General features: G+C 36.7%; 1 protein-coding gene and 1 long non-coding RNA gene across 5 annotated transcripts in view; one reads left to right on the forward strand and one right to left on the reverse strand.

Moving 5' to 3' along the window:
• Nucleotides 1-1,342: 1,342 nt before the first annotated feature.
• LOC116421483 lies at nucleotides 1,343-13,018 on the reverse strand. Of its 2 annotated transcripts, XR_004231854.1 has the most exons (4): nucleotides 12,881-13,018; nucleotides 8,703-8,941; nucleotides 6,059-6,182; nucleotides 1,343-3,090 (listed from the first exon to the last, which is right to left on the reverse strand). It is a non-coding gene; the product is annotated as an uncharacterized LOC116421483 (long non-coding RNA). The 2 variants fall into 2 exon arrangements; XR_004231855.1 differs by lacking the exon at nucleotides 6,059-6,182 and having other exon boundaries at nucleotides 1,344-3,090; nucleotides 12,881-12,966.
• Nucleotides 13,017-24,488, forward strand: part of ALLC (allantoicase) — a 55,536-nt gene continuing 44,064 nt past the window's right edge. Inside the window, exons 1-2 of one of the 3 annotated variants that reach the window (XM_031951177.1) lie at nucleotides 13,017-13,277; nucleotides 24,355-24,458. Coding sequence is in view for 1 of the 3 variants with exons in the window: in XM_031951179.1 (XP_031807039.1) it covers nucleotides 13,131-13,268; nucleotides 23,092-23,101 (148 nt within the window). In the remaining 2 variants the exon portion in view is untranslated. Of the gene's footprint in view, nucleotides 13,278-23,091; nucleotides 23,102-24,354; nucleotides 24,459-24,488 lie in introns of all 3 variants that reach the window. The other 2 variants (XM_031951179.1, XM_031951176.1) reach the window with 2 other exon arrangements.

A 24,488-nucleotide genomic window follows, 5' to 3' on the forward strand; every position in this document is an offset into this window, starting at 1 on the left:
ATAATCAGAATTCTGACTCACGTCTTCAGATAATGAATCTAGTACTCTTTCTAGTCTAAGTATTGAGGAAGGATAAATACACATTTATTAAACACCTATTATGTGTCACTTTTCCAATATTTTGCAGTCCCCATAATAGTTCTGTGAGGTAGGTGCTATTATTATTACCACTTTCAAGTTGAGGAAACTGAGTTAAGTGACTTAGACAAGGTCACATAGATTGTAAATACCTGAGGCTGGATTTGAACTCAGGTTTTCCTGACTCCAAATTAAGGGTTCTTTATGGTGCCTCTCAATATTGCCTCTCACCTCTTGGCTGGGCATGAATGCTATACAATAATCTTGAACCTGTTGGTAAAGATTTTTGTAATGAAGAGAATCTGGTTTCTAGGATGTGTTTGGGGCAGGAAATCCCATGGGAACCCTGTTTCTAGCTCCAATTAACTTTTAGTCTGTCAGATTTTTACTACAGGGAAAAAGAGCAAGGCTAGGGTCTGGGCAGCCCTGCAGCGAGGGATATTGGAGAGCTTAGTGGTTCTGGAGTCAGAGGACCTGGGTCCACATTCCTTCTCTGACAGTCTGTACCTATGTCCATCACCACATCACTTTACCTGTCTAGCCCTTGGTTTTCTTATCCATAAAATGTGGGGTTAGATTAGATGGTATGTGAAGTTCTTTCTAGGATTATGATTCAGATTGATCTGTCCTGGATTTAAAAATTTTTATATTTAGCTATTCAATTTTGACTCCTAGGGAAATGGCAATGAAGCTATGGGGTTTCAGTGCTATACAGTTTAAAAGGGAGCTAGGAATAGAATAGACCATCAAGCTTTAGAACTTGTTCAACTTTAGAACAGTATCCTGTTCTGAGGAAACTGAAGCAGACTGTGGTTAAATGACTCACATACAGCTATTGAGTCTAAGACCCGATCTGAACTTAGGTATTCCTCCAAGACCTGTCCTCTCTCCATTGCCTCATCTAAGGACCATTTTCTATCTTGCCATACAGTAGATTCAATGAGATGTAGCAAAGCTCCTTGGAAAGAATATTGGACTTGAAGTTGGAGGAACTGTATCCAGATTTTATCCCAACTACTTACCTCACTGCCTGTGTGATTTTGAGCAAGTCATTTTAGTTACTGAGCAAGTCATTTTAATTTTATTTAATATTTCCCCCCAGTTATGGTCAAAACAATTATTTTTTATTTGTTTTTAAGATTTTTGAATTCTAGGTTCTTTCTGTTATCTCCACTCACAATTAAGAAACCACATGTAAAGTTAGATTACACATTTCCATAAAAGTCAAGTTCAATAATTATTTATTAAGCACTTACCATGTGTCAGATACTAGCTGTATCTACTAGTTGTAGACTAGCTGTATGACCCTGAGCAAGTCACTTAACCCTGTTTTCCTCAGTTGCTTCATCTGTAGAATGAGTGGAGAAGGAAATAGCAAAGGACTCCAAAATCTTTGTCAGGAAAAACCCAAATGGGGTCAAGAAGATAAGATGTAACTGAATCACAACAAATGTGTCAGGCACTGCTAAGTGCTGAGGATACAAAGGTGAGAAAACAGTTCCTGCTCTCAGGAATCTTAGAGGTTAAATAAAATAAAGATGGTAAATGGTTTCCTTTCAAAATTCACAAATCCCCTGAAAGCTATCCATGGATGCTTGTAGATTTGTGGACACTGGATTAAATGAACAGATTAGACATATTTTTTGGAAGTTAAATAACAAAATCAGGCAAGATAATATATAAATAATGATATACAAATAAAATATTAAATAGGATCTGCAAAATGAGGAGTTTGTTAGGATGCCTTTATGGTCTGTTCTAACTCAAAATATATTCTCCTAAAATGTAAGATTTCTCTGTCCATATCATTGTTAGTATTGTGTTGCTTTCACTTCTTTGTTTTCTTCCACTTGCCTACCATAGAATCTGGCACACAGTAAGGTTTTAATATATGCTTATTTAATTAATGTAGAAATGACTTACATTATTACAAATTCTCAAAAAAGAAATCTTCATTTTACAGAATATTGTTTGAAACCAGCCACTCAATTCTTTATTCTGAGACACAGAAAAAGTCTCTCGATGCAGAAGCACGCTGTCACTGTGATCCGGTGACAGGGCTCCTGCCTGAGATCAACATTTTCTTTCCGCTTTTTACCTCTAACCCTCAGTTTCCTGATCTATAAAACAAGGAGATGATTGATTAGATGATTTTCAAGACCCTTTTAGCTTTAATCAATCAATCGACAAGATTTTATTAAGCTCCTACTGTGTGCCAGGCACCGGGGCATGGGAGTCCAAAAAGAGAAGGAAAAAATCCGCTTATGCAACGTGAAGCCCGAGATTTTTCTCCTGCACACAAAGGATTTTCTGGTTTACAAAGTGATTAGCACGAGGCTGCTTTAAATACTCAGCTTTTCTAATGCATTTAAAAGAGGATTCATTGACCCAAATTTGGTGTCCTCCCAATCTAAGAACAAAAGACATCTCTGGTGTAAAGAGAGGCACACCCCCAGCAGAATTCTGTTCTCTAATGGAGAGGGAAGTAAGTCTAGTGAGCATTTTGGAAAGCCAGGATTTATTAGGTACTTCACTGGGGCATGACCAAAAGGCTGGCATACAAATTCTTCCAGGGCCTCACAAGGAGACGCGTGGGCAATGATGGATCTGGGAGAGATAAATGCTGTCACGGAGCCGGCCTCTGGACATCTGCATTTCGATACTGCCATCTTGTGGACAAGTGTGGGATTTAGGGGAGAAATCCAAGTCCCGATCCTCGGCTTTTCAGAAATGTCCGCCGGGAGGACGCGAGGTCTGTGTCGAGGGAAGCTTCTCAGGTACGCTTCTCTTTGTGGTTCAGATGGGCAGTCCTTTAAAAGACGGGGATGTCCCACAGAGAGGGCAAGGAAGGAGACACTAAAAAACTGGCGAGACAGGAGACATAGATGTTCTAATGGAGTCACTCTCCTCTGATTCCATTGTCTCTGCTCCGGTGGTCTTTGTCCCTGCTACCACTGCCTGTGGAGGGCTGGAGAAGTCACTTAATTTCTCCTCAGATCTTTTAAGTAGGATCTGCAAAATGAGGAGTTTGTTCTAGGAAACCTTTATGGTCTGTTCCAATTCAAAATATATTCTATAATGTAAGACTTCCTTGCCTGGTTAAGCTCTCCTGCCCAGAGCAGATCTCTATTTTTTTATTTTCTAAACATATTTCCACATTTATCTGCTGCACAAGAAAAATCAGATCAAAAGGGAAAAAAATTAGAAAAAAACCTCAAGCAAACAGTAACAACAAAAAAGGTGAAAATAATATGTTGTGATCCATCCACATTCATTCTCCATAGTCCTCTCTCTGGTTGCAATGGCTCTCTCTGTCACAAGTCTGTTGGAATTGCCCTGAATTAACTCATCCTTGAATAGAGTCACTTCCATCACAGTTGATCAGATCTTTATTTATAAAACAAGGATATTAGATTAAATAGCCTCTAAGTCCCCTCCCTGCTGAAATCTGTGATCCTAAAGCTTCTTGTTAGTCTGGTTCCTTTCCAGCTTTTAACTAGCCATTGTGTACATTTGGTACTCATTTTGTCTTTGTCTCAGGATCTGCAATAGTCTCCTAACTGGTGCATACATTTTCATTTTGTACCCATTTTGTCTTTATCTCAGGATCTGTACTAGTCTCCTAACTGCCTTTCCACCTTCACACTATAACCAGTTGTATTTTTTCTATTTGGACATCTTGTCATGTGTCTCCTCTGCTTGAAAAGTTATTTAGTCATTTAGATCCTATTTGGAGTTTTCTTGGCAAACTTACTATAATAGCTTGTCATTTTCTTCCCTAGTTCATTTTACAAATGAATAACTGAGGCGAACAGGATTAAGTGATATGCCCAGGATCACACAGATAATAAATGTCTGAGGTCACATTTGAACTCAAGTCTTCCTGACTCCAGATCTGGGACTCTAACCACTATACCACCTAACTGCCAATAAATCTTTGGTGGTCCCCATTGTCTAATGATTAAAGTTCACACTTTGACCTGACATTTAGAGTCCTTAATAATCTGGTGTTGTCCTACCCTTTATTCTTTATTATTATTTTTTTTATTAAAGCTTTTTATTTTCAAAACATATGCATGGATAATTTTTCAATTAACCCTTGCAAAACCTCGTGTTCCAATTTTTCCTCCTCTTCCCCCCAAACCCCTCCCTAGATGACAAGTAATCCAATATATGTTAAACATAGTAGAAATATATATTAAATCCAAAATATACATACATATTTACATAATTATTTTGCTACACAAGAAAAATCGTATCAAAAAGGAAAAAATGAGAAAGAAAATAAAATGCAAGCAAACAACCACAAAAAGAGTGAAAATACTATGTTATGATCCATCCTCAGTTCCCACAGTCCTCTCTGGGTAAAGATGGCTCTCTTCATCACAAGATCATTGGAACTGGCCTCAATCCTCTCATTGTTGAAAAGAGACACATGCTGAATGGCTATTTGGCACAGTAGATAGAGCACCATCTCTGAAGTCAGGAGGACCTGAGTTCAAATCTGATGGCAGACAATTAACACTTCCTAGCTGTGTGACCCTGGGCAAGCCACTTAACCTGATGGTTTATGTAATTTTGTTGTTGCAGTATACAATGATCTCCTAGTTGTTTTTTTATAGAACAATAATATTCCATAACATTCATGTACCTTAACTTAATCAGCCATTCTCCAGTTGATGCCTCCCTTTTAGTCTTCTCATGCAATATAGGCTAACACTAAATTGGACTTCTCCCTTTCTCTTGAGTAAGGCTTTTGTTCTCCTGTCTTTATGCTTTGTTCCTTACATTCCCTTTATTATTAGAAATATTTTCCCTATATGTTTTTGTCTGTTGAATTCCTAATCATACTTTTAAGTCCAGTTTGACTGCTACTGCCTCCACGAAGCCTGCCTTGATTCTCATTGTCTCAATAGTACCTTCTACTTCCACTAGCTCTCCCCCAGTGCTTTGTTTTAAGCTCTCAAATATACTACCCATGTTTTATTCTATATTATAGTGCATATGTCATAAACACTATAATATAGTTCTAAATCATGGTAGACAGTGTTTGCAACACAGATTCTGTTCAGAAAGAACTTGGGACATCTATACTTGGCAAAAGTGTGTGTGTATATTGGAGTCATTTCTTCATAGGAAAATGAAATATTCTGGACACGTAATAAAAGACTTTCATCAAGATTCTCTGAATCTAATATCACAGTAGGACAGGGCTGCCAATGATCCAGCAGTGGAAGGGGGTTTGTTTCTAAAGAGCAAGGGGCAAGAGGAGGTAAGACCAACAGATAGATCCTGGATGATGAATTCAATTCAGTTAAGCTAGGTTGACATTTATTGAACACCAGCTTTATTCTTAGCACTATGCTAGTATTATGTGGGAGATAAAAAGATATCTAAGGCTACTTTTCTTCCCAAAGGAACTTGTTAGGAATGGCTAATAATCTCTAACTCCATCTATCCTTGTTTCCCTTGGTTTTGATTTTCCAAATTAAATTTTATTTTATTTTAATTTCTGAATTTTCCCTTTCCCATTTTTTCCCTTCCCTACCTATTAGAAAGGAAAGAAAAACAAAAACCATTATAATTATGTATAGTCAAGGATACCAAATTCCCACATTAATCATATTCACACATACAAATCCCAGGATGCTTCAAATTGAACTCTCAGTCCATTATCTTTCTATCTGGCAGCAGATGGCATGTTTATTATGAGTCCTTTGAAACTGTGGTTGGTCATTGTGTTGATCAGAGTTAAATCTTTCAAAGTTATTTGTCTTTACAATATTGTTATTATTGTATAAATCTTTCAAAGTTATTTGTCTTTACAATATTGTTATTATTGTATAACTTGTTCTCCTGGTTCTGTTCACTTTACTTTGCCTCAGTTCATACAATTCTTCTCAGGCTTTTTGGAAGCCACCCCCTTCATAATTTCTTACAGCACAAAAGTATTCCATCACATATATACACTTTAACTTACTCAGTCATTCCTCAATCAATGGGCACTCCCTCAGTTTCCAGTTACTCTTGTCTTCCTTTGAATAGCCTTGCCTCCCAGGTCTTCCACTTCTATTCTCATGACTTCTGTTTCCAGTCTACTTTGACTAAGTGAAAGAGTGAAAGATCCCTTTCTGTACTCTATTCCCACTTAGCTAAATTTTAACCAAATGCTGAAGCTCTTATTTACAACTCTGATGGAAAGAACACTAGATTTATAGTCATAAAATCCAAGTCCATCTCCTATCTCTGCCACTTCATATCTGATCTTGGGCAAGGATGTTTCTCTTTCTGATTTCAGTTTTCTTGCTTGTAAAATGAGGAATTTGTCCAATGGCATTCCTCAGGTCCCTTAAAGTTTTAAATTAAGCCATTGTATCCAGGGCCATCTCTAGCCATCCTGAATCTAGATGGCTTTGGAGGTGAAAGTGAGGCAGGTGACCTTGCACAGGTCACTTAAAACCAATTCACTTATATGTCGTGGAAGCATCTCTAAAGCTCTTTGAGAGCAAAGGACAAACAACAATAATAATGCCAATGATAACATAAGGGTTTTTTTTTTTTTTGACATACCTTGCTTTATGAATTATGTTGGGAGAGAAAAACCAGAGCAAAAGGGAAAACCCATGGGAGATAACAAAACAGAAAAAAGAAATCAACATAGCATGTGTTGATTTACATTCAATTTCCATAGTTCTTTTTCTGGGTGCAGATGGCATTTTCTATTCAAAGTCTATTGGGATTGCTTCATATTACTGAACTACTGAGAAAAACCAAGCCTTTTATAGCTTATCATCATACATTCTTGCTGTTATTGTGTACAATGTATTCCTGGTCCTACTTGTTTCACTCAGCATTAGTTCATGTAAATCTTTCCAGGCCTTTCTAAATGAGTTCACCATTTTTTATAGAACAATAATATTCCATTACCTTCATATACCACAACTTGTTCAGCTATTCCTCAATGATGAGCATCTACTCATTTTCCAATTTTTTGCTACCACAAAAAGAGCTACTACAAATATTTTTGCACATGTGGGTCCCTTTTCCTACTTTATAATATAAGGTTTTTAACAAATGAGGAACTCAATTTTATCAGTTTGCTATGGGGGTGATCAAATATGAGGGAGGGAAAGTGGGAACTGAATGACAAAAGACTTTTCAGGAGCCCTGAAATCAGTTTATTAATTTATAATGGAGAATAAGCCATTCTAATCCAATGGCGGAATTTATTAAAGATCTGCCAGGTGTTAGACTGGAAAGAATTTGCCTCTATTTTCAAGGAATTTATATTCTAGCTAGTTAAAAAAAGAGCCTAAATTACATTGGATACAGGGAACTTAGGTGGTGCAGTGGATAAAACACCAGACCTGAGTTCAAATTCTGCCTCAGACATTTGCTAGCTGTGTATCACTATTTGCCTCAGTTTACTAATCTGTAAAATGAGCTGAAGAGAAAAATGGCAAACCATTCCAGTATCTTTGCTAAGAAAACTTCAAATGGGGGTCACAAAGAATCAGACGTGACTGAATAACAGTAAGAAGAAATGGTAGAGTATGAAGAAACCATTAGAGGGTTGTGTTTTGGGCACAAAGTAGGCACTCTTCATGCTCCCTCACCAACTTTCTGCTACAATAAGTTCATAGATTTAAAGCCAGAAAAGATCTTGAATCCCTCCAGACAAAACCTTTCATTTTTATAGATAAGGGAACTGGTGATCTAGGGAAATTGAGTGACTTGCTTAGACCCTCATGGCTAACAATGTCTGAGGGAGGTTTTAAATTTTTGCTTTCCTGTCTTTAAGTCCAGAGCCCTGTTCCTCTGTCCTATGCTGTCCTAATCACTCTCCGAGTGCTTAGGAAATAGAAAGATCCTGATGAGTATTGAAAAGCAAAAGAAAGCTGACTGATTTTTCTGGTATAATTCATATAGGCTGAGGTTGAGTCTGCAGAATGAAGTCTGCCCCTCTGTAGAAAACCCAGAATACTTATGTTCACTAGATTACTATGTCTCTCTCCTTTGGATGGGGCGATAATCACTGATAAAATCTGGCTTTTCTTTTTGAAGACTGCATGCAGAGCCCAACTCTTCTGTTATGACAACATTATCTTAGATGAGTTACAGTTAATTAGATCATAGCTCATCTTAAACTAGTTACATTTTAGTCTCTGATGAGATTTGGGAGAAGGCTCAGTCTCTTGATGAGATTTGGGAAAGGCCCCAATGTAAGAGAGTGCAGCAGTTTGGTGTGGTGGAGAGAGTATTGAATTAAGAATCAAGAGTTCCCAGATTAAAACCCCAGCTCTGCTATTTACAGCCCATGTGACCTCCAACAAATCATGTCAACTCTCTGGCCATTAGCTTCCTCATCTGCAAAATGAAGGTGTTGGGCTAGAATGATTGTCCAAGTCCATTGAAGCTCTAAATTCTGTGATCCTTAGTAAGGAAGGTAGTGCAGCTGAGCAGGGGTAAGGAGACGGTAGCCACAGCCAATAGCCCCAAGGAGTGCACCTGTGCCTCCCCCTTGCTAGGGCTGCTTGCAGCCAGCACGTTATAAGCAGAGGAAAGTGGAGTTCCCACTGTGTATGTTTGGAAACAATCCCCCCACCACCTTGCCCGTGGAGAACCTTATAGGTGCTTGGAGGAAGAAACGAGAAAGAGACAGTTGTAACTTTGCTGCAGAAGAGCAGGGCAGACAGATGGTCAAGTGTTCATGTGCTAATCTCTTTCTATGTCTCTTGGTGTGGTTCCTCTGGGTAGTGAGTGTTTCCCTTGGTGGTAGTTGGTCATGAGACTTTGCCAAGCCATTCTGTGCTGAACCTTCCCAAGGTAGTTGTGGAGAACAACAGAGACCACAAAAAGATTCCTGTAATGTTGAAATACAAATTCAGTGGAAGCTATGTACTTTCTCAGCTGTTCCCTTTTGTGTCAAATGTCAAGGAAATCTGATACCTAGTTCTCTCAGCAACCCACTGATTTTCTATCTCTTAGATGGGTTACCCGTGCTGATAGCAACAACCTCAATCCCATTTTTGTTTTGATAGTATATAGTTAGAGGGAAACATATTTGTATCTCACACATGTGTTAAGTAACTTATAACATAAAGACATTATGATATCAGTATGCACAGTGGAGAGGCCTTCCTCTGACACATACTGACCATGTAACCCTGGGAAAATCACTTAAACTTTCATTACTCCCAGGCATTCCTCTATGAATATAAATTGAAGAGAAAGAGCTGATCTGCATTGGGGAATGAAGCTTCCCCACTGGGAATTCTCTATACCACTGAAATTACAGATCTATTTCCCTTATCATTTTATGTACAAGTTACTATGCTAGGCCATGGACATACAAAGCCAAAATGAAACAGTTCCTGTCTTCTAAGTTTATTGGTCTGGATTTTAGGGGTTCTGTCCATTAGTTTGGCTATTCATTAGTTGAAATAAGATGTAAAATAGCCAAGCATTTGTTAACTTAATTCAGTTCAACAAGCATTTATCAGGGTTGTGCTATAAGCAAGGCATTATACCAGGTCCTGTAGATGGAAGGACAAAGAAATAGTCCTTGTTCTCAAAGAGCTTATATTTTACTGGGCATCTGTAAAAAGAAGTCAACTCAGATTGGAGAGGGGAAGGGGATCCAAAAAGATATCTGGTAGCAAGTGGCAGATGAGATGAATTTTAAAAGAAGCCAAAGGTTTGAAGAGGTGGAAGTGAGGGGTATGTGTGTGTGTGTGTGTGTGTGTGTGTGTGTGTGTGTGTTACCTATTTGAATCTTTGCAAAAGAATTGATTCCCAAGTTTGGCAAAGAGCTAATAACCCATTTCCTGAGTGCATGAATGAGGGATAGGAACTAGACCTCTGATTTTCATTGCTGAGGAAATGAGATAATTCCCTCTACTAATTCAAACTGGCACCTTCTCTGCCACTTATAGTCACAGAGAGTTGCCTAGAGCATTGAGAAGTGAAATGACTTGCAGGATCAAATGACCAGTAAATATCAGAAGCAGGTGGTAATGTTCTATTTCCCTGTTTCCAAGGTAGGCTTTTTGCCCACTTTTTGGTAACCTTTCTCCTGTCTCCAAATAATGAAATCCCACATATTCTTAGGGGAACATTGTGAAATAAGTCTGGAAAGGTAGGTTGGACACCTTCCCTCCCGCACAAAGGGGTTTGTATATTATGCTAGAGACAATAAAAAGTCAGAGAATATTCTTCAGGAGGGAATGAAATTTACACCTATGCTTTGTGGAGATGATTTTGACAGTTGTGTATAGGATAGAATAGAGAAAGTAGAGAAAGGGACTCTAATTAGGAGGATATTATCCAGACAAGATATGATGAGTTCTGAAATTGGGTTGACAAAGCTTGATAATTAGCAACTGGATATTGGGGTGAGGGGCATTGAGGAAGGGAAGAAAGCCAACTTTGTGTCACAGGCATTTATTAACTCTAAACTTCTTTGGATCCTTCTCCCCTCTGTCAACTGTACCTTGATCTGTGTCCCGTCTAGTCTAGATTCTATGCTAGGAAACAGCTAGCTAATCTCTTCATTAAATACAAAGTAATGTGTAAATGATTGTTAAAGTGTTACAATGTGAATCCATTTGTGTGTGTGTAAGGACTTACTAGAGATTTTAACTCCAAGAACTGATTTTGATTGGAAGAGTTGGAAATTTACACACTATAGCAAATGATAGGAAGAGATAAATAATGGTTTGGGGTTTCTAGAAGTGCTATATAATTGAACACCATAGACCACAGTCTATTCCGCCTTTTAGTAGGGTTGGTTTGGGATATTCTAATAGACTTTGTATTAATTGTTTGTAAATTATAAATTGGTTTGAGACCTTTCAATAAACTTTGTATAAGTTGTTTGTGAATTATGTGAAAAGAGCAGTGAACTATGAGGTTTTAAAGTGTGTGTGTGTATTTGTGTGTATATATATGTCTCATTTTCCTTATCTGTAAAATGTTGGTGTTGAATTAAATGTCCTCAGAAGTTTCTTCCAACTTTATTTTTATTTTTTTTTTTTAAGCTTTAATTTTTTTTTTTAATTTAATAGCCTTTTATTTACAGGATATATACATGGGTAACTTTACAGCATTAACAATTGCCAAACCTCTTGTTCCAATTTTTCACCTCTTACCCCCCCCCCCCCCCCCCCTCCCCTAGATGGCAGGATGACCAGTAGATGTTAAATATATTAAAATATAACTTAGATACACAATAAGTATACATGACCAAAACATTATTTTGCTGTACAAAAAGAATCAGGCTCTGAATTATTGTACAATTAGCTTGTGAAGGAAATCAAAAATGCATGTGTGCATAAATATAGGGATTGGGAATTTAATGTAATGGTTTTTAGTCATCTCCCAGAGTTCTTTTTCTGGGCATAGCTAGTTCAGTTCATTACTGCTCCATTAGAAATGATTTGGTTGATCTCGTTGCTGAGGATGACCTGATCCATCAGAACTGGTCATCATCTAGTATTGTTGTTGAAGTATATAATGATCTCCTGGTCCTGCTCATTTCACTCAGCATCAGTTCGTGTAAGTCTCTCCAGGCCTTTCTGAAATCATCCTGTTGGTCATTTCTTACAGAACAGTAATATTCCATAATTTTCATATACCACAATTTATTCAGCCATTCTCCAACTGATGGACATCCATTCAGTTTCCAGTTTCTAGCCACTACAAAAAGGGCTGCCACAAACATTCGTGCACATACAGGTCCCTTTCCCTTCTTTATAATCTCTTTGGGATATAATCCCAGTAGTAACACTGCTGGATCAAAGGGTATGCACAGTTTGATAACTTTTTGAGCATAGTTCCAAACTACTCTCCAAAATGGTTGGATTCGTTCACAACTCCACCAACAATGAATCAATGTCCCAGTTTTCCCACATCCCCTCCAACAATCATCATTATTTTTTCCTGTCATCTTAGCCAATCTGACAGGTGTGTAGTGGTATCTTAGAGTTGTCTTAATTTGCATTTCTCTGATTAATAATGACTTGGAGCATCTTTTCATATGACTAGAAATAGTTTCAATTTCTTCATCTGAGAATTGTCTGTTCATATCCTTTGACCATTTTTCAATTGGAGAATGGCTTGATTTTTTATAAATTAGAGTTAATTCTCTATATATTTTGGAAATGAGGCCTTTATCAGAACCTTTGACTGTAAAAATATTTTCCCAGTTTATTGCTTCCCTTCTAATCTTGTCTGCATTAGTTTTGTTTGTACAAAAACTTTTCAGTTTGGTATAATCGAAATTTTCTATTTTGTGATCAGTAATGATCTCTAGTTCTGCTTTGGTCATAAAGACCTTCCCCTTCCACAGGTCTGAGAGGTAAACTATCCTATGCTCCTCTAATTTATTAATAATTTCATTCTTTATGCCTAGGTCATGAACCCATTTTGACCTTATCTTGGTGTACGGCGTTAAGTATGGATCAATGCCTAGTTTCTGCCATATTAGTTTCCAATTTTCCCAGCAATTTTTATCAAACAGTAAGTTCTTATCCCAAAAGCTGGGATCTTCCAACTTTAGAGATACACTCCTGTGGTGACATGGCCTTTAAAGTTCCTTTTAGTTTTAAATCTATAGTCTCTTATTGGGGGTCAAGGAGCTCTGAATCTGAATCCTAGTTTTGTCTGAATCCAAGATGTGGTCTTGGATTAAGTTACTTCTACTTTCCAGACTTAAATTATTCCATCTATAAAATGAAATAGTTGAATTATATAATTTCTGAGGGTCCTTCTAGTTCCAATATTTGGTTACTCTGTAAGTTACCTGAGGGTTATTTGGGCAACTAACTTGGTAGCTTTCAGGATGGCCCCATGCTTCTCTGGGAATGGTTGGCATTCAGTTGCCAATCTCCATCCTCACTCCAACCCCCTTGTGACATCACTCAGGACATCATTAACCATCAGAAAGCCTTGGCCTCTGCAGTCAGACTCCTATAAGTTCTGTCCCAGCTGGCACCCTGACATCATGGGAACTTGCCTGGCCCTTTGGGGAAAAGTTGATCAACCCTGAATTTATGATTCTTTACTCTTGTGCCAGGTTGGATTGCCGCCTGAGTCAGCCTCACATATCACTTTATTTTTTTAGTAACCGTTGCCAGCATACTAAGGCCACAACTGGAAAAGTAATTCAACTAAGCAATGAGTATTTTGCTGTTTGAAAGGTATGTGTGAACACCCTGGTTATCTTCTACTCAGATAACAATTCCTGTAGATGGCTCTGGGTTAAATTGAAAAAAAAAGATGTATATTTGTATATATGTGTGTGTATATGTATACACACATATATACATATATATATACATATTTAGACACAGGGAAATAGGTATGATATATGAAAAGTTTAAAAGATATAATTTTGGGGTAATTTATCATTTTATTAATTATGATAATGAATGAGTAAAAAGATGGTCATTTGGCTGTTTCTCCTAAAGATGGATCATGGAGGCTTATATATCCTTGGAAGAGTGGGTGTTCCCACTAGCAATCAACTTTGATTGGTTAACTACTAATGAGAGAATGAATATTATGAGAGGTGGATCAATTTTAATGAGGGTTGGAGTATATGACTGATTACATTTCTCTTAATTCCAAATCATCCCCAGCCTTGGGCAATCTAGACAAAGGATTTCTACCACTCCCACCCCAATAACACAAGCCAGAATTCACCCCACTAAATTCTTTGTAAAGTTTTTCTAGCTGTTTCAGGCAACAGCTCTACAATGGTCTAAGTGGAGTAAATTTTTGGGTAAGGTCAGAGATCTCATTGAAAGACTGGATTTTGAGGAATAGAAAAATAAAAAGGAAAAAAAAACTCTGTATCTTCCTAATAATTGGTTATTCAATAATCATTTCTCTTATGACACATGATACATGAGGTCATCCAACCATTGTTATCCCCAGCTTACAATTTACCTGTGCTTTCCCTTGGCTATGAATAATTTTAGTGATGGTCTCATTTCAGAGATAATTTGTTTCTGGAAAAACTTGGTAACTTTCCCACTAGAAATTCTATTTTTAGAATTTTGAAAGGGAATATAATGAATTTATTCATTTATTCATCATCTTCCATGAGGTTCTCTTATAGTGATTTTGAATTTTTAAAAACTAGAGTAGAAGCTCTTAAAAAATTGGAAAGGCTAGAAATGTGACCCAGTTGAAAGACTGTGTAAGGGATTATAGTAGTTTACCAAATCTAGAGAGCTTAATTTATTGTATAGCAGAAAGAAAAAGAAATGGTTCTGGAGCCAGAGGACCTGGGTTCAAATCTCATCTCTGATGTTTATGAATTATACTTATAAGCGGTATAATTTGGGATAATTCACTTAACCTACATTAGCATCAGCTTCTTTATTTGTAAAAGGAATACATCTAAAGTTCCTTCTAGATTTAGCTCTGTGATACCCATATAGGTCCATAAGGTAATAAATTTTTTTAGTTGCAGAAATTCATGAAGAAAATTTGCCAAATTAAGGGTTACTAAGAGGGTACGTTATTTGGGGGAGAAACCCATACTTTATATTGAATGCTTGAAATATTGAAGTACTTAATTTTTATTGAGCAACTATTATGTATGAAGCTCTATTCCATGTGTAAAAAGGGAATGAATAAAATTCAGTCCCTGCTCTGAAGTAGCTTAAAGTCTAGAGGAGATTACCTATACAATTGACTACTATTCAACCTAAAATAGAATATGGTACCTTCATAAAAAGATACAAAGACTGCTATAGAATTCAGAGGTAGGGAGAAATATTTTCTTGGTTGGGAGGTTTCATCGGAAGCGGGTGGTATTTTTTTTGGAGGGGGGGACCCTGAAGGACAGGGAGTTGAGGGGGAAGGGAAGAAACTAGCTGAAAAAAATATATACATCATGGCTTTATTATATATTTAAAAGGAATAGCAAGTTATACATAATAGATTTGCAGTTTCATTTGCAATCATCTTTTTTATTATACTATCTTATGGAAATGCTTGTTTTATTTCATAAATTAAAAACAAAATAAATAAATGTGAGAAAAAAGAATGAGATGGGAAGGATAGGGATGAATAAAGATGTGTAAGTAAGAAAGTGTCAAGGAAAGACAAATTATGTTTGGTTGCAGTGTTAGGAAAAATGCACAAAAAAGGATGAAAAGGTAGGTAGAAGCCAGATTGTATGGAGAGCCTTACATAAGTTGTCTAATTATAAAATAAAAAATTTTAACTTTTAGCTCAGTTTCTTTGTCTAACAATTAAATCTCATTAGAACAATCTCCAGAGGGTATTGATTACTAAAAAATGATAGTGGTAATTTATTGGGAAAAAAAGTACAGTTTTATACTTCAAAATAAAAGTCCACAGGAGCTACAGGAAAAAAGAAGAGAGCTCTGAACCTAGTGAAAAAACAGCAGGGATCATACTCATATCTCCATTCCTATGCCCCTCTGGGGCTACTTCTCAATCTCCTCTTAGACTGATAGGCTGGGGTCTCAGTGTGGGTGGCTGACTACTTGCCCATTCAGGTGCTAGGGATCATCCTGAGGGGTTATTATTTCTAATGTTATCATTCATGAGTCCCCACTCAGTGTGAGGATTCTCCATTCTATATCAATTAATCGGCCAGAGTAATTAGATTTACAAAAGGATATCTACTGAAATAGTAGAGTAAGAACAGAATATTCTCACTAAACATCTTCCCATATACAATGTCCCTAAAAAGAATAGGATCAACTTTGAAAGCACATGTGAAGGATTATTCAAAATTTGAGATTAATTAGTCATTTTCTCCCTTGTGAAGTTTTCCTTTAAGTGTTTTGTTTTTGTTTTTTTTTTTTTCTTCCTGAACTCCAAGAGTTTGATTTCTTTGGAGTCCCAAAGCTGCCTTAACTGCAAACACGGTTTTGGCATGTTGTTCAACTCTTAATGCTATTGCCATCAGTCATTGTTGCTCCAGGGACAATGCTACCTATACCAATGGAAGGGAATATCTTTGAACTCCTGTTCTCTGATGGAGGGAATGGAGAATCTCATCAGTGCCCCTCAGCTCAATCCTCTCCATCCTGCCAAGAGTAATTCTTTTACCACTAGGCTTCCTTGGTGCTAGAATCCCTTACTAATTCTTATGGATCTTTTTAGCAGTCTGTAATGTTCCTTGGGCATGGTACAGAATGTTAAATGCAAACAGGAACATCTGGAAGATCTCACCTGGTGAGACCAGGGACACCTGGTCCATCAGGATCCTGTGTAGGACATGGCTCCATAGATATGAATGCCTTTTTTTTCCCTCCTTCCTCACTTGCACTTCCTGGTCTCCCTGGCTTCCTTCAAGTTCCAGTAAAATCTTGCCTTCTCTAAAAACGCTTTCCCTATCTTCTTCAATATTAACTAGTATTTTCCCCCTGAGGTTATCATTATTTTATCTTGTACATAGCTTATTTATATTTGCACATTACCTACTCCATTAGACTGTGAACTCCTTAAGGGTAGGAATTGTTTCTATATCTTTTGTTTTTCCATCATTTAGCACAGTTTAGGCACTTAAATGCTTGTTGACTTGGCAATAATAAATGCCTTAAAATCTTCCAGTTTTTTTAAGCTTTGCTTAATAATAATTATTGGAGGCTTGCCAAATAAAATTATCTCTATTGTATTTTTCAAGGGCTTTTGTGTGATTTTGACATGCATATGAGAGATATTCTTTTAGATGAGAGCCTTTGAACTGACATTTTGTAGAGTTAAATAAAGTGCCTTTTTATAATCAACAAATCATCATAGTGGGATCTTGTATGCTCTATACTCTTCAGTCAATTGTGTATCTATAAAAATGTAGCCTGCTATAAAATAAAATTTGTGGAAGTTTGTTACTTTTCTTCTTATAACTTCATCAAAGATGTTTTTAATATGTATATAGATTTTTATGTGGACCATGTGGATTGGTAGTAATACAGGCTACTATGATTCTCACTGCCTAGGACTACAAGGTAAATTAACTTTTCATTCTTTCTCCAGATTCTCTGGATAGCTTAAGAAGAATGGAAGTTGTTTAGGCTCTATGCAAATAATTCCAGCCCCAACCCATGGTGTTCTCAATTGTAGGTGTGGCTCCCTATACCTTAATTCCATTTAGCCCCTAACAATCAGATTAGCTTTTTACACAGAAATATTTTCTTTAGAAGATATAATCATTACCTGCCATCTAGGGGAGGAGAGGTGGGGGAAAAGAGGGGGAGGGGAATTGGACTGCAAGCTTTTGCAAGGGTCAGTGTTGAAAAATTATCCATGCATTTGTTTTGAAAATAAAAAACTTTAATAAAAAAAGGGTGTAATCACAAATATTCACACTCTCTCACATTATATGGGATATATAGACTCTTCCTCCTCCTCTTTCCCTTTGCATCACTGCAATCTCTTGGGAAGAGAAGGGGATTAGGTTCATAGTTTAGCTCAGTTACCACTGATCAGCCCCAGTTCCAAGGTTAAGCCATGGCTCTCCCCACCCCTTGGACCCAGGGATCCTGGTTTCCTAAGGCTTCCATGCCCAGCTGGATGGCTACACCACCTCTCCTTTAGTTTTGGCTCCAAGGTCATATGGACAATGGAAAATCGCCACAGGTTGAAATGGGGGAGATCAAACACCATCAACTAGAAATAAACACCTTTATGCCCATTTCTTTGAGCCAGCTGAAAAAGGAAGAGTAGGGAAAGAACTTCTCCTAATTGGTCATTTAGATGGAGCAGTAGTTAGAAGCAAAACTTAAATTAAAATTCTACCTTAGACATCTACTTACTGTGTACCCATGAGCAAGTCACTTGAGTGGTTGCTACAGTCTCTTGAATTATGAAATTGGAATAATAAAAGTACTTGTCTATCGGGGTTGTTGTGAAGATCAAATGAGATATTTACAAAATGCTAAGTGTACAATGCCTAGCATATAGTAGATGCTATATAAATGCTAACTATTATTATTATTGTTATTCAGTTCATGGCTCTCGAGCTATAGGTGAGAGGTGATCTTTACCGGCTGGACACAGCAGATAAGAGTAATGAAGAGAAAAAAGAACAGCAGAAAAAAAAATTGTGGTGGAAAAAAAAGACAAATAGCAGAAAAGTAGAGAAAAAGAAAGCCACTGGCTTTGACCCAACAGTTTTAAGGATGTGGCAGCCAATCAAAGGAAGCTATTCCACCTTCATGGTAGGGGATGCAAAGGCCTCCATGTTAATCAAACTAGACATGCTCCAAAGGCTTTTCAAGGTGTCTCCATGGAGGAAAGCTGGATATGTCCAGACAAGTCCAGACTATAGATATTTTCTTAATAACCTTCCCCCCTATAATGATATCCTTGATTTTAAAAAATTCTTTATTTTCTCCTCTTTTTAAATATTTCAACAGGATGGGGACAGAGATCTATAATTTCATTGGTATCGGAAATGCTCTTTGGAACTCTTCAACTAGATAAGAACTTGGTAGGGTACTAAAAATTGAGTGACTAATTCAAGCTGACATAGCTAGTTTGTGTCAAAGTTAAAACTTGAACATGGTGGTCTTTGAGTCTCTAGCTACTGTGCCCCATTGCTCCATCACCTTCACAATGATATTACTTTGGGCCACAGATGAATTCTCTATACACATTTGGTCTAATTTACTGTTCCTTATTTTTTTAAAGAGTCATTTCAACTTCCTCCTGCAGTGATACAAATAGCAACAGGATAACTCCTAGATAGAAACTTAATGGATAAATCCTATGCTATTGCCTGAGGTACAGAGCGGTTAAGTGATTTGCCCTGGTGAAGCAACTAACCCATAAATTCAAGGTCCTCATGGCCTATGGGATGCTTCTCTAATGTCGACAATCTCCTCTTAAATCCAATGACCTTTTTGTTTTTCCAGTCCTCATCCTTCTTGATTTCTTTGTCCCATTTGATCTCCTCTCAAGTCTAAGCTCTTTCCCACTGAACAGCCCTTCAAAATACTTGAAGAATTGCTACCATGGGTACCCTAAATCTTTTCTTCTCCAGGTAAATACTTCCAGTTCCTTCAACCAAACCTCATATGGCAAGATTTCAGGGACTTTCATCATTCTGTTCATCGTCCCTTGGATGCTCTCCAGCTAAAATGTGGTACCTGGAACTAAATTCACAATATTCCCATATGTTGCTTAAGCAATGTAGAATACATTGGGAACAATGTATTCGCCGTCCTACTGGGGCTATGACTTTTCTTGTTCTAGAAACTATAATTTTCCCACTTTGACATAAAACAGGATATCATGGAGTGACTAAGGGATTCTGGGTGCCTGTAGAACAGTAGCTACAGATCAAAATCTATTGGATATCACTCTTCTAAGAAAGAGAATTGTTGCTATTTTCCTTTACAGTAAATGGAAAGAATTATTGGAAGAAATAATTCATTAAAAATTTTTTTTTTGATATATTCAGCACTGAGTAGATATTTTGAAGGTGAATGGGACACAAAAAAGTATCTTTAATGGTGTGCCATTTACATTATATCTCACCTGGACTGTTGTATTGGTTAGTCATCTTCCTCTAGCCTTTCCCTTTTTAAACCATCCTCTACCTAGCTTCCAAGATGATATTTCTAAAGTACCATTCTAATTGTGTCCTTCCCTTACACAGTAAGCTCCATTGACTCCCTACTATTCCAAGATCAAATACAAACTTTTCTGGAATTTAGAGCACACTACAATTGGCAACAGCTTATATTTCCATACCATACATATTCTCCTTCATGCATTCTATAGTCTAGCCAAACTATCTTCCTTGTCTTTCGCACAGTATATTCCCTTTACCATTTCTGGGTCTTTTTAAAGGCTCCCCCTATATTGGAATGTATACTCTCTTCATCTTTGATTCTTAGAATCCCCAGTTTCCTACAAAGTTTGACTCAGATGTCATTGCTCTCATCAGATCTGTCCTGGTTCCTAGAGCTGCTAGTTCTTCCCACTTTCCCCTTAAACTACCTTACATGTTCTTTGTATTTACTTTCAGGTTATATTCCCCAATCAAAGGTAAGATTCTTGAGGGTAGTTTTTTTTTTTTTTTTTTTTTTTTTTTTTTACCTTGTCTTTGTATCTGCAGTGTTTAGCATAGTGTTGACACATTGTCATCAGCATCTAATGAACACTTACTGATTATCAGACATAAGAATCATAGCATATTAGAGCTGCAAAAGATGCTGCAAGTCATTTATTTAGAAATGAATGTGAAGCCTTAATCTCTTCTCTAATATCCCTGACAAAAGGAGCCTAGCATTCACTTGAAGACTTCTGGGGACAAGAAAGTCACTATGGTTTTAGGCTGACCATTCTATTTATGGACAGTTCTAGTTGTTTGGAAGGTTTTCCTAATACAGGGAGCCAAATTTGCTTCCTTATTACTTACTTCTATTTGTTCTTATTTCGCAAGCTGAATCTCAACTGCTTCTAAGTAGCAGCCCACAAAATATTATGATTTTAGTTGGGGAGATATAAAAAACAAGAAGTAAATTACTAAACATCATTTTTCAATCACCCTTCCTTCTTCCTTTCACTCTAATTTGACCAAGCTAGATGTTATTAAGAGAAAAAGATTGATCAGTGAAGTTAGAATGCAAGTAAGTGGGAAAAGCTGCTCGGCAAAGGGAGATTTTTGAGCAGGGGTTTAGACAGGAGCTAAAAATCTGATGGAAAGATATTATCTGCCCAATTGTTCTAATACTTAATGACTTATTTATAATTGAGTAGTAGATGGCTGCTGCCACCTAGTGGATTAAAGAAAGCGAGTTACTTTCCATTCAGCATCTTCATTAGTTCTGCTTTCTTTGGATATTTGTAGTTAACACTTTTGTTTTATTTTTAATGTATGAAATAAAACAAGCATTTTCATAACATAGTAGAATAAAAAAGACGACAGTACATGAAACTGCAAACCTATTGTATTCAACTTCCTATTCCTTTTAAATATATCACAAAGTTAATATGTAAATTTCTTCCCTCCCCTTTTTTTCTTCCCTTCCCATGGTTACCATATACAGATTTGCATGTGTGAGATCATCCTATATATACTTATATTTATCAATTCGTTAGATGTAGATAGTCTTTCTTCATATATCCTTTGTAGTTAATATGGATATTTACAAGTCAAAATGACTTAGTTGTTCAAAGTTGTTCTGTATACAATGTTCTCTTGGTTCTGCTCATTTTGCTTTTCATTATTTCATTCAAGTTTCTATCCATGTTTTTCTAAGATCAACGAACTCATCATTTCTTATAACATAGACGTATTCCATCATGAAGATATGACACAAAATTTGTTCAGTCATTCCCCAATTGATGGGCATCCCCACAATTTCCAGTTCTTTCCCACTATAAAGAGAGCTACTATAAATATTTAAGAACATGTAGATTATTTTACTTTTTCTCCTAATGATCTTTGGAAATAGACTTTATAATGGTATTGTTGGATCAAAGGATATAGGCAGTTTTATAACTCTGGTCACAATTCCAGATTGCTCATCAAAAAGGTTTGACCAGTTCATAGTTTCACCAACAGTGAATTAGTTTTTCCACATCCCTTCCAACATTTGTTGCTTTCTCTTTCAATCATTTTAGCCAATCTGGTAAATGTAGACTTAGTTGATGCCAGATGCTTCTTGGTCCTGGATACCATGGGTTTATTTTTTTGATTTATTCAATCTCAGGTCATGGCTGCTTGGGCCCAGCTTAGGACCCTTGGTATGTCCAGATGCTAATAGCATGATATTGATATTAGATTGAGATATTTTCCTCTCTTTCTAGTAACTTGCTCATAGAAAGATGTTGTAATGCCCTTAAAGTTTTTGACTGATATTATTTACAGGCCATACAAGGCATTGTTGCCACAGTAGTCTTGGGAGGTAGATAGGTAGGGAGTATCAATATTATGGTCCTCACTTTTGAGAGAAAAAAACTGAGGTTTAGAGAATCTGATAATCCTGAGTTCAAACCTGGTTTTGAATCCTTACTAGCTATGTGACCTTGGGCAAACCATTTAACCCTGTTTGTCTCAGTTTCTCATCTATAAAATGAGCTGGAGAAGGAAATGGCAAACCACTTCAGTATCTATCTCTGCTAAGAAAACCCCAAATTGTATGAGAATGAGTTGGACACAACTGAAATGATTGAACAACAAAGGTAGAAGGGTAAGAGTTAGAACTGAAACATGAGTTCTCTTGATTCCAACTGCTTTAAGATACTACCAATTATATTAATAAGAAAACTGAGAAACGTCAGAATCTCTAAAGAACAAATGACTAATTATACAATTTTAAGTTTTCTGAATGGGTTGAATTTAGAGGAAACATTAGGAGATGGATAAGGGCTCCTTAGCTGCCTTATGAGGTATGTCCTGGTCTAAAGATCTTTAAAAGATCTTTTCATTTTATAGAAAACAAAGGCCCCAAAGTGAGAAGTGATTTTTCTTGGAGTAACAGATAGCAAGTAGCAGAGAGATGAACTTTCATTCTCTAGACTCCAAATCACTTTTTCTCCCACATCAAACTGATTCTCCATAAGAGGCTGCTATCCTGTGCCTGCAATGAGGTAACTGGTAAAATTCAGTATTATCATCAGTGGCTAAGTTCAGAGAAGTTTGCCACCACACAGATGGCTACAGGGTAGATTTTTTCCAGTCACAGCAACACATGAAGACTACTCAAGTATAGACAGGCTTTGATGGTACAGGCAGCACACTCAGTTTTGATTCTTTAATTAAGCAACACAGATGAACATAAATAATTGCAATAAATAATTACAAACAGTAATAATAGTAATAATATCTATTATATAGTGTTTTTAGGTTTATATAGGAGAGGGCATCAAATTTTATGGGAGCTGCAGTATTTTAGAATACAAGTTTTCACAAGGGGGCCACTTTGGAGTCATTTTCAGAGAAGTATTATACATACATACATATATATATATACATACATATATATATAGTCTTTTAATCCTTTGTGTGTCTAGCACAATAAAGGTGATTGAGAAATATTTTCTGAATAAACAGATTTTCTAAGCAGTAAATAAGTCTCAGGGTGCTAGCTTAAACAGAACTGTTCCTCTGGATTATCCAAACTTTTTTAGCCCCAGATTGGTCCTGGGTCAGATGAAGTTTGATCACAGTAATTCAAAAAAGCTTTTACTGTGTACCTACTATGCAAAGCACTGTGCTAAGAGGATGTAGTAGTATGAAAAATTGCTTTGGGTGCTTAGAGTAGGGAAATAATACTTTTAGGTGAAAGGAGCCATAGAGGTTTCATGGAGGAAATAGCATTTGAACTAAGCCTTGAAAGAGAGCTAGGAAGTTCTTTTTTTTTTTTCTAGTAAATTTATTTTTAATACTCATTGCTTTATGAATCATGTTGGAAGAGAAAAATCAGAGCAAAAGGGAAAAACCAGGGGAAAGATTAAAAAACAGAAAAAAGAAATCAACATAGCATATGTTGATTTACATTCAGTCTCCTTAGTTTTTTTTCTGGATGCAGATGGCATTTTCTGTCCAAAGTCTATTGGGATTGCTTCAAATTACTGAACCACTGAGAAGAACCAAGCCTTTCATAGTTGATCATTATATATTCTTGCTGTTACTTGCTGTTATTCTTGGTCCTGCTTATTTCACTCAGCATCAGTTCATGTAAATCTTTTTAGGCCTTTCTAAATCAGTTCACCATTTTTTATAGAACAATAATATTCCATTACCTTCATATACCACAACTTGTTCAGCCATTCCTCAATGATGGGCATCTACTCATTTTCCAATTTTTTGCTACTACAAAAGGGCTGTTATAAACATTTTGGTACATGTGGGTCCTTTTCCCTCTTGTGATTTCCTTGGGATACAAACCTAGAACTGGCACTGCTGGGTCAAAGGGTATGCACAGTTTGTTAGCTTTTTGGGCATAGTTCTAAATTGCTTTCCAGAATGATTGGATCATTTCACAACTCCACAACAATGCATTAGAATCCTAGTTTTTCCACATCCTCTCCAACATTTAGCATTATCTTTTCCTGTCTTAGCCAATCTGAGAGGTGTGAGAATGGTACCTTAGAGTTGTTTTAATTTGCATTTCTCTAATCAATATTGATTTAGAGCATTTTTTCATATAACCATAGATGACTTTACTTTTGTCATCTGAAAATTGTCTTCATATTCTTTGACCATTTGTCAAATCTGGAATGACTTGTATTCTTATAAATTTGACACAGTTCTTTATATATTTTTGAAATGAGATCTTTATCAGAAATACTGGCTGTAAAGGAGAGACAGGAATTTCAACAGATAAAGATGGAGGAGGAGAAGTCATTCTATGAAGATAGAAGTACATGAGAAAAAGGTACTGGGGCAGGAAATCATGGAATGTCTT

Source organism: Sarcophilus harrisii, chromosome 2 (assembly GCF_902635505.1).
Source record: "Sarcophilus harrisii chromosome 2, mSarHar1.11, whole genome shotgun sequence".
In the NCBI taxonomy this organism is placed as follows: domain Eukaryota; kingdom Metazoa; phylum Chordata; class Mammalia; order Dasyuromorphia; family Dasyuridae; genus Sarcophilus; species Sarcophilus harrisii.